The 10488-nt window shown below is 40.2% G+C and overlaps 2 protein-coding genes and 1 non-coding gene across 6 annotated transcripts; 1 reads left to right on the top strand and 2 right to left on the bottom strand.

Moving 5' to 3' along the window:
• The first annotated feature begins 2289 nt into the window (after window positions 1–2289).
• On the top strand, window positions 2290–5407 carry LOC100191309 (FHY1). Its single transcript, NM_001136743.1, has 8 exons — window positions 2290–2439; window positions 3367–3428; window positions 3965–4108; window positions 4326–4399; window positions 4504–4558; window positions 4640–4702; window positions 4778–4905; window positions 5024–5407. The coding sequence occupies exons 1-8, from the start codon at window positions 2388–2390 to the stop codon at window positions 5100–5102; spliced, it is 657 nt and encodes a 218-aa protein (NP_001130215.1). The 5' UTR covers window positions 2290–2387; the 3' UTR covers window positions 5103–5407.
• On the bottom strand, window positions 5343–7477 carry LOC100276757 (uncharacterized). 4 transcript variants are annotated; one of them, XM_008674381.4, is made up of 4 exons: window positions 7167–7473; window positions 6670–7014; window positions 5877–6542; window positions 5343–5790 (listed from the first exon to the last, which is right to left on the bottom strand). In XM_008674381.4, exons 1-4 carry the CDS (start codon window positions 7231–7233, stop codon window positions 5759–5761), a joined length of 1110 nt encoding a protein of 369 aa, XP_008672603.1. In that variant the 5' UTR covers window positions 7234–7473; the 3' UTR covers window positions 5343–5758. The 4 variants fall into 4 exon arrangements, with proteins under 4 accessions (XP_008672603.1, XP_020405215.1, NP_001170120.1 ...); NM_001176649.2 differs by having other exon boundaries at window positions 5365–5784; window positions 7167–7351; XM_008674382.4 differs by having other exon boundaries at window positions 5404–5805; window positions 7167–7476.
• Window positions 7478–8299: 822 nt separating this feature from the next.
• On the bottom strand, window positions 8300–8380 carry TRNAL-CAG (transfer RNA leucine (anticodon CAG)). The gene has a single exon. It is a non-coding gene; the product is annotated as a tRNA-Leu (tRNA).
• Between the last annotated feature and the right edge of the window lie 2108 nt (window positions 8381–10488).

Here is a 10488-nt window from a genome sequence, read left to right as displayed (position 1 = left end):
AAGGGCCCGGACGGTCCGCACTTGGCCTATTTTTCCAAAAAGCTTCTCCTGTCCGGAATAATCTACGGTATTCCGGACAGTCGAATTAGTATAGTTGTAGATGAACCTTTGACACCTGTAGAACATATAATCTAGAGCAAACTAGTTAGTCAAATTATTTGTGTTGGGCAATTCAACCACGAAAATTAATTAGGAACTAGGTGTAAGCCTAATTCCCTTTCAAAATTCATAAAATATTCTATTGTCGATTGAAAATTGCAAATATGTTACTAGCACCAATAAACATCCTATAAGAATATAAACTCAAGTCCCCATATGAAAATGATAAATTAAAGTATTGATTATGTTGAAACTTGTATATTTATAGTGATTACACATGTAACTATTCGAATATCCGAAATCTAAAATCTGGTAAGGTATCTGGGAAGATGTTCGGATATCCGAGAAGATATCTAGATATTCGAAATCCAACGGATATTAGTCATCCCATATTCGTATGTGATATCCAAACTGTATTATCCGAATTCGAATCTGAAATACGAATTTTCTGCGGACATCCAAAAAATACTATCCAACTGAATAATTGACATCTTCGAACGATCTGATGCTCTGATAATATATGTATCGTTCACCCTAGCTAGAGTAGTCTCGGTCAGAATTTTAATGCAACAGAATTAGCGGTGGTGCCGTGGTGGTATCAAGGTAACAAAATTTTAATCCATGGCATAATAGATTCGACAACTTCTTTTAGTGGTAAATATGGAGTTAAGATTTTTTTAATGGCTTTTAGAATTTTTTTTGACTCAATAGATTTTGGTCTTCTTGCGCTCTTTGTTTAGAAAAGCTTCAACCTCTCTTTGAGCATCTTTAAAACACTATTATATCTTTTCTATATTATGACAATACATTTTTAAAATACCCTCTCTAATAGTCTCTTTAGTTGAATTTTGGTGAGAAAGTATTTCCCAACAACCTTTTTAGTTGGATCTTCATACATATATATGTCCTCGTTCAATATTTCTTGTCAGCTAAAGATGGACAAGGAGGATGGCTCTCTAGAGTGCGTTTAAAATATAGAAAAGTTTCTAGAAGGTATAAAGATTTAAAAATTAAGTTTACTCAAATAATTATTTAAATGATTATTTAAAGAGTAAATTTTAGGACGTGTTCAAGTATGAAAGGGCTGAAAGTGGATAACCGATATATTTAATATTTTAAAATAGATAGGTATAAAATTGGATGCCGATTTTTTCTTATGATATAAAGCACATTATTATAAATAAGAATATTTTTTATAAATTGTTTTATGTATTATTTGCTCTCTACAATAAAAATAGGTGAAAATACCCGAAAATGTATTCAAATTTTATATCTAGCATTTAAAAGATATATGATAAATTTAAGATTTAGCTTTTATGAATCTTTATAAGTTCAATACTAAAAACAAGAATACAAATCTGTATTGTAGATTTTATATCTTATTTATTTGCAATTAAAGAAAAAAATACAAACAAAATAAATATGCGTTGTAGACTATTTTCATGCAAGTAAACTTTTCCTCATCGTAAGAACACACTGGAGGATATCGTCAAGAGTTTTGATAAATTTTCAATTTCTAGTCCAGTCCGAATAAAGAAATAACTCGTGCAAATTGAGTTTAATTTCAGCACAATCAAGTCTCCTATGTGGACTTTGTAGTCATAGAATACCACGGTCCAAATCTAATATGATTATAATTTAGGTTCAAAAACGTTGTCTGCATATATCAAATGGTGATCTTAGATTGTCTCCGGCAGCTTCTTTATACCATCTCTTATCTTTAACTTATATTTTAAACTTTACTATATAAACAATTTAATCTATATTATAAATCCACCATTTTACATTATTTTGTTGTGGAGAGTCATAAGACTCATCACACCAACTCTTGCGATAAAGGATAAGGGAGATAGCTGACACGAGCTTGATAAGATTTAGTTCTCGTCGTCAAGTTAGAAGGAAATATCATAAACTGGCCATGTGTGCCTAAAGATGATCCAAGCTGCGTGCTTGTGTGACACGTCACATAAACAAAAGTGATAAATAAATTATAAATTCATACATTTCTACGGTTTTTATTTATATTTAAACATAAAATATAAATCATAAAAACATACGCATTATGTTGACTAGATGGTAGATGTATGTTTGAAGCCGATAACTATAGTTTAAATTTCTATTTGTAATAACTTTTAGTTTTTTTACCGTTTAAGCGACGACATGCGTTCAGAAAGCCATCGTCCTTACAGACGAGACACGAGAGGCAGGAGCCAGCGACCGGCAACAGTTTTCTCGGAAGGCAGCCTCTTCCTCGTCGCCGCCGACGTCACCCGCCGCGGCTGTCGGGGATGCCGGTCAGGGTGGTCGATACCGCCACGCCTTCCTCGCAGCCCTCCCCAGGTTCCCCTACCCTCCTCGCATCCGCTGTCTCCAATAAATACGCTATGCGCGCATCAGGTCCGCTTTGTACAATCAGGTCTAGATCTTATCGGATTACAACTCTCTGTTGCCTCGGCGTGATGCGATTTAGTTGAATTTCAGTTGGAAGCTGTTTTTCTGATCTAGATTGGTCTAAGTCACCTTGAGTGTGTGGCTTTAGTTTGGCTCTAAATAAATCAATTCCTAGAATCTGTACAAGTCGAACTACTAACTTTATAAAAAAAGTAACAGCGTCTATGACATACATGGAACATATTATCAAAGTATATTCTATGTATATCTAACGGTATTAATTTGATGTCATAAATCTTGACAGATTTTTTCTAGAAATTCAGTCAAAATTTAAATTAAGATAACCCTAAACCTATTTATTTAGGGAAAGAATTTAGTTGGTTTGATCCTTTGTATTGGCTAAATTACTACGTCTGGAACTTAAGCATCAGTTGGGGGTAATCAGTAGTGGGTCTGATGCTTTTGAGCCTTGGATTTTTGTTGCGATTTGGTTCCAGTATCAATTGTAAGCTTGCAGTGTCGCTAATATTTGCATGTGTTTGATCATTCATGTGTAATGACTGTGCTAGGCATCCGAAATCATGGTTCATTATTCATATGAGATGGTGTGCGTTGAGTGTGACAACATTTCTACTCATGATGTATTGCTTGCTGGTTGTCAGAAAACCATTTGATGCCATGCTGGTGGAAGTTCTAGTTAATCTGAAAACATACAGTGGCTTTTCCTTGTGGGATTCTAACTAGTTTTTATATAATTTATTAACATAAATGTTCCTTGTTTTCTTTTTGCTTTGCAGTTACCTTAAAACTGTCTCTGTGTTGCTTTTCTAAGTTCAGTAGTTCGACGGGGCACACTCATTACAATATTCTTTGCAGGGCAAGAAGCAAATACTGGACACCCATCTCCTCCTAGATGTTCACTCTTAAGTGCTGGAAGAGTAAGTGTTCTTTCTTTCATTTCAAATTTTGGCTAAGAACTAAATTGTTGTTGTCCAGTAAGGTAGGTGTGTACATATCACTGATTTTCATACAGCTGTGTTATTAACTGCAATCTTCGACAATTTCCTTTCATAAAGTAAATTGGAGTTCTCCATTTTGTCTTCATCCTTACTAACGCCAACTACTGCTGCTCCCAGCTCCCATTCCTATTATATATTCTAAGGATTTCATGATTGTTGCTTATCATCATTTTGCTTTTCTGCTTCCTTTTTCGTTTTCCATGTTTGTGTGTATTTGTGTGTGTGTCTTGGGGACTGTTGTTGGACGTGTGCTGTCAAATAACTGTAGTTCTGTTTGTCTTCCAGTTTCCACTCTATGTTCTGTAGTATAGGTTATAGTTTTCACAGTAAATTGTGCACAATGCAGCTGTATTATTGTATATAGCTCAGGCTACTGCTAATGAGCACTATGTCAGCTTTATGATTGAAGCCTGAAGGGTTGCCATTGACTAAATTTGCTTGTATGTTTCTTTCAGTCTTTTGCTGGAACTCAGAATGTTTCAAGTCTGCAGAAGGATGAAGCATGGAAAGTGAATGTCCGCATCCATGGTTGCGATCTTGAACAGGGTTATCTATGTGGAACGATGGAAGCGCTTAATGTTCCATTAGCAGATACACCTGTGAGTACTCATTTGTTCTTCCACTTTGAATCTGAAATCTAATGTTATGCATTGATGACAATATTAGTTATAGGTTTGCTAAATAAACAATTGTGATCGTCATTAAAAAAATAACTGAGAACTAAATGCGTTGCCACTTGACAGAGTGTAAAACTGGATTTTAAAGAATATAGAAATAAGCGATGTTTTTAACCTTTTGCATTGGCTCTGTCCATAGGTAGTGACATTCTGGGAGGGGGAGATAGTGGATGCTAAAAATTACACCTTTTTCACTGGCAAGTGGGAGGCATCGTGAGTGTTTCCGTTTTATGCTCATACCATCTCTATGTAATGTCCTGATGACTCACAGCATTCCAAACTTACATGTGAAAACATCTTTCTTAAACTGTTTGCAGACCAGAGGATGATATAAGACATTGGTCCAAGTTCCCATCATTTATGCCTCTTCTGGTATTTGGTTATACCTACCTAGCTTGGTATTGTCCATCATCTTGAATTTTTTGGTGATGTGTTTGTATGCCCTTCCTGCAGAGTCAGATTGAGACAGACGGTGGCAAGTCTCTGGACTTTAGCAACTATCCTTACATATTTATGGTATGGGATTACCTGACCTGTTCATTTGTTTATGTGTAAGCGTTTTGTTTACCATTTCTCCGATGCTACATGCAGAGATGGAAAGAACAGTATTTTGTCAATGTTGGAGTTGACTGTGGGTTAACCATCGCTGGTTTCTACTACGTCTGCTTTTCTTGTAGCGATGGCTCCATCAGTGGATTTTATTATGATCCAAATAGCAGGTAAAGAATATATTTTTCTGTCATTTATTTGTTGCAAATAATAATGGTATGCGATCGTATTCATTGATGGAAAAGGTGGGCTGGTGTAAACACTTCTTTTTTTTCTCTTCACGTGCAGTCCATTTCAGAAGCTCGAATTGAAGTGTACCAACGAGAAAAGTTCTGGATTCACCTTTTCATCCTATGAGCTGCAGTGACAGGGCCAGATGCATATAGTGTGTACTGAACTCATACTCGCCTAATGCTGCTGTATTGAAAGAAACGAGTGGTGGTTTATGCAACACTTCGTTTTCTCGCAAGAGCAAGACCAAGCAAACTGTCACTTTGTAATCTGCAGAAGCATCTTATCTTTTCTAAAATGTACCTTTCGTATTATGGTTGTGTTCATGGTATGGTGCGTCCAAATTCAGTTGGATAGGGAATGTGAGGGCTAGATGTTGATCCAGAGAAATGCTATATACCTTTTCCACAATTGTTCTCTGCCATTGGGGATTTCTATTTCAACATGTCTATGATATACACATTGAACGGGTCTGACGTAGTGGTGAGAGCCGCCTCTCCATATTTACGGGAGAAAATGCTTTTGCCTCGGTTTATCCACCCCACAGCCTTCAGCACTAGGTCTATTCTTTTACGATATACACATTGTGTTTGGCTCCTAGTTACATGCATCGTGAATACATGGTCTTTACTGAAGAGAAACTTCATCAAGATTGCCTATTGCTTTCTCTCACTCAAATCTCAGGTACAAAGCCGTGGAGACCTTTGCCTTCAGCTTCCTGACATCGTTAGGTAAATGAACTCTACCGACGTAGTTTCATAATGTCTCGATCTCTTGCTTCAAGCTGCTCTGTCAATTCTCTAAGGAATAAAACACATCTGCATCTGCATCGCGTTAATCTACAAGCCATCACTAATCCAATAACAATGTTCTGCTGACAGGATTAGCTCTGGCCGGCACATGGTCTTACCTTCGGCCGCACAAGGACGCGTAGACGGCGGAACAGGAGGAGGTGTGTCTTCTCTTCCTTCCTGCAGGAACCAAGAAGAGATCTCCTTCGCCCGTCGCACCAAAGGCCTCTCGACGCTCTCGCTCCACGCGTCGAACAGGTCGAGGACGGCGTCAGTGATCGCTTCCGAGAGCAACGTGTCGTCCTGCCCAGGCTCCAGCTTCATCACCAGGTACCTGCCGAGCGACACGAGCCTCTCTACCACGTGCCGCCGTCCGTCAACGAGCGCCACCGCCTCCTGGATCCTGGCGACCATCTCGAGCACCGTCTGGCGGACCGCAGCGAACGCGTCGCGGAGCGCCTGGGACGCCGCTGCTCCGGGCAGCTCCCTCCTGCAGTCTTTCTTCCAGCCGCTCCTCTCGCCGCCCGGGCCCGGCTGCTCGCGCTCCACGGCCGGCGGCGCGAACGTCACGGTCTTGGTCTTGGGCTTGGTCGTGTTGACGCGGAGCTTCTTGGACTCCATCAGCATCTCGTTGGCCTCCTTCATCTCCGACTCGAACCTGCTGCTGACCTTGAAGTACGGCTGCGGCTGCTGCTGCTGCCTGTGCGCGGTGGGGCTCGGGACCGGCGAGTTCTGCCTCGGTGACGCTTCCAGGAACACCTCGGACGCCCGCTCTGGATCGCTCGCTGTACGTGGTGCACGCGATATATAACCATGACTTTTGATTTCGATTATTGACAGGTGATTTTTTGACGTGAATTAATGGTGAACGGAACGCCATGCGTGCGAGAAGCCCGTGGCCGGCTGACGTACAGGAACAGGAAGGCGCGTGTTGCTGCGGTTTCCTGGGGGTGCCAGTGCCAGTGCCACGGTGCTCGGCGGCGTGTCGCTCCTCCCTGCTGGGCATGCTGTCTTGTGCCGCGCTGGGTCCAGGCCCGGCCCTGGGGGTCCACATCATCTCCTCCGGTGGCGCGGGTTTCTTCTTGTGATGCAGCATGTGCATCCATTTCTTGGCCTTGCTCTTCACCTTGCCCAGAACCGCCTTCTTCTGGCTCCCGCCTGGGGTCCTGGGCGACTCCGTCGGGCTCGCCGGCGGCGCCCGCGGCGAGGGCCAGTAGCGCTGTTGCTCCTCCCATTCGTGACATGGATGTTGTTGGCCTGCGAAGGCAGCAAAAACCAATGTCAAAACGTCGTACGAGTGGGGGACAAAGGAAGAAGAATCAAGAACGGACTTCCTAAAAAAATATTCAAGAACGACGAACTGAACTGAATTGAATTGAAACCGTGTTTGAAAAAGATGGGTCTCTTGCCATTTTGGACGAGGTGGTCTCCTGGTTTGGTGCTGATCCCACGCTTTAGCTTCATGATCTCGCTCATGGTTACGCAGGAAACACACCCGATCCAAATCCAAATCCAAATCCAAATCCTAATCCTAAAGCTTGGGAGGAGCTATGCAGAGCTGTGCCGGCAAGGCAAGAAATGGATTTGCACGGCCTATCCTAAAGTTGGCAAACTTGAGGGGCAGATTTTCCGATTTATAGCCGTCCCCCCCGCTATTCTTGGAGATTGTTTGGTGGTCGGGAGGGAGGCGAGCCTTTTGTGCCGCATCCTTGGAGCCCTCCAATGTAGGGACGGACGAGATCTAAGAAACGAGATTCATATCTTTGTCATGGTTGCGCGGCCCATGCTTCCCGCGTTTCTACAGCACCAGAGCTGCAGCTGCCCAGGGGCTAATCATCGTTTCTTTTAACAACAAAATGTCATTGCCCACCATCAATTTTCCCTATACATGAGTAATCACGGCTGACTTTGTGCTCTTTTGGTATATAGATAGTACTACAAGTTTGTTCAAAAAACAAAAATAGGTTTTGGATCCCTGAAAACAAAAAACGGGAAAAGAAATTTCCCGTATTTAATTATTTTTCGTTAGAGTTATAGGCTCTGACTGAGTAGACTTGGAACCCTGAAAAAAACAAAATCTAAAAAAGGGATACCCCTATATAAGTAAACATGGTTACTTTGTTCTTTTGGGATCCTAAACGACAGAAGTTCTATTACAAAAAAAAACGAAATAGACTTGAACCCAGACTATTTAAAAGGGTAAAAAAATAAGATAAGGTTAACTGGAAGATAGAAAAGGCAAAAGATAAAAATACAATAAGTTTTTATACAAATTACCAAGACTTGTTACAAAAGAGTAAAAAAATAATGTCAAGAATGGGATATATAAGTAAACATGGTTACTTTGTTCTTTTGGGATCCTAAACGACAGAAGTTCTATTACAAAAAAAAACGAAATAGACTTGAACCCAGACTATTTAAAAGGGTAAAAAATAAGATAAGGTTAACCGGAAGATAGAAAAGGCAAAAGATAAAAATACAATAAGTTTTTATACAAATTACCAAGACTTGTTACAAAAGAGTAAAAATAAAAAAAATATAATGTCAAGAATGGGATTTGAACCCATGCCCTTTCGGACCAGTACCTGAAACTGGCGCCTTAGACCAACTCGGCCATCTTGACTTTTGTGATGAAAGCATCAACGTACACATATTGGTATCTTACATGTTTCTCCAAAAACAAGAAAAAGTTTATAACTTTTATCCAAATCCACGTATCTAAGCCAGGTATTTTATGTAGGTCGCCTACCAGACATCTCGCCCTACTGCTACAGACGATGAGGCACAATTGCATACAGTCCGGAAGAAAGTCGTGGAAAACTTCACCTCTTAGAGAGCATTCAGCTAACCTGCTCTTATCTAAGTTGTGCCCCCAAGGAGACTATAGAAAAGGCATACATATTATAGATTTCTGGAATTCCTTCGTCATTTGAACCCTCCAATTCCGATCATACAAAAAAAATATCACTTTCAGTTCTGAAAAAATTTGTTGCTACATCAATTTGTATCAGCTGTCAAATAAATAGCCTAACTGAGATGAATAGCTCACTATATCATTTTCTGTGAGAGGTTATATTGAGTAAACAATGTTGTACTGTGCTCTCTGCAACTGGAAGGCTGAAAGTTTGTTTACCAAACTTGTTTGATGCCGCAAAGGCAACATCACCCCTCCACGCATCTAAAACAAGATCAGGTGCTCTAACAAGCTTCAGGGGAGCAATGGCTCATCTTGTTGAACACTAACCAATCCTCGTCTCTCATTCCAAAAGTGTCCTCGCCTTTGCCTTGATCAAATGCAGCTGATGCCAGCAGCCGCATCCTTTCTTTATGAGCTGCATTTAGCCGTTCTCCACGGCCTGCACCACCAGATGCCCGTTTGTCTGACCACCATTAACTTTATGTCGCTTCCTCTGATCAAATTTCTCTGAAAGTTCTGAATATCGGGCCCGAAGATCTTCAAGGTATAGATCTGGGTTCTCCCTATATAGTTGAACGAAACAAATTACAATAGTACCATATAATAGAACGTCTGGCAAATATTTAAAAAAAATTGAGATCTCTTATCTAAACATGAGGTAGACGATTCATACAGAATTCTAGAGATGCAATACATAGTGCACAACCACATTTTATTTTTCCTGTCCAATGTAGCAACAGGGCTCGGTCCTTTGCTCTTAAGAAACACAGGGCCTTATATATGCAAGATTAAAAACATGCTTGGAATAAAATTTATAAAGGGTAATCACTATTTGGTATGGAAAAATACACAGTGCGGTTTTGTCCTATATTTGGACATTGATCTGCAAGGGGTCATAGTATATAAAGAAGAACTTGCTGAAAGTGGCTTTGAAATAACTAATACTGAAAATTAACAAGACATGGAATGATAGGAGTATCTTATCATTTGATATGAGAAAGCATAGAGGAAGATAAATTTAAAACTGGTTACATCACAACTTACGCACGCCTCTTTTCTTCTTGTTTCTCCCGCAAAGCCTCCTCTTCAGCACGTTTCTGCTTAGCGTGTGTTTCTTCTTTTGCAAATACACAAAAGTGGAATGTAATGGTCAGAGATTCCGGGGTATGTAAAGGTGTAAACTTAAGAAACTATGTACCTACAGTATGCACACAATATCCAGATGTTAGAAGCGCATGAATATAATTCTGTAGATAATAACCGAACAAACACACATCTGTTCTGGCGTCAGTGTTTCATCAGGGACATATACAAGTGGATGCTTATCGACTGCTGAGGCATCTGTTTTTTTACCGTTGCCATTGGACTCCCCTTTTGCTTTCCTTAGGGATTGTGTTGCTTTCAAAATGGCAGATTTGATTTCCTGCTGGGAAAGATATCCAGATCTACCTAGAATAGTTGTTACTTCTTGTTCCTCTGCTTCATCAAGTTACTCCATTAGTTCCTCCAAATAGGAAAGTTGCTTTTCTAGTTCCACTATCTTCTGAGATCTCTTTGCAGCAGCCTTAAGTGTCTGCATGTTTGGTTGAAGAAAGAGAAGGGACAAATTTCTGGTAGAGGATATATACGGACAGATAATATAGCTGTCCTAAGTGTCTGCATATTTGATGTGGATTAACAAAACTGAAGCAATGTGCAAGTATTACAGTATGGGAACATGGAAGTGCTGATTTAGGAAGCCAACTCTTGTTTATGTTTTGGTATCATGGACTGATAAGGAGAACAAACTTACCAACAGAGTTAACTTGATAGCC

This window comes from Zea mays, chromosome 3, assembly GCF_902167145.1.
Source record: "Zea mays cultivar B73 chromosome 3, Zm-B73-REFERENCE-NAM-5.0, whole genome shotgun sequence".
Lineage (NCBI taxonomy): Eukaryota > Viridiplantae > Streptophyta > Magnoliopsida > Poales > Poaceae > Zea > Zea mays.
The sequence above is the reverse complement of the archived record's forward strand: the minus strand, read 5'-3'. Positions and strand labels throughout refer to the sequence as shown.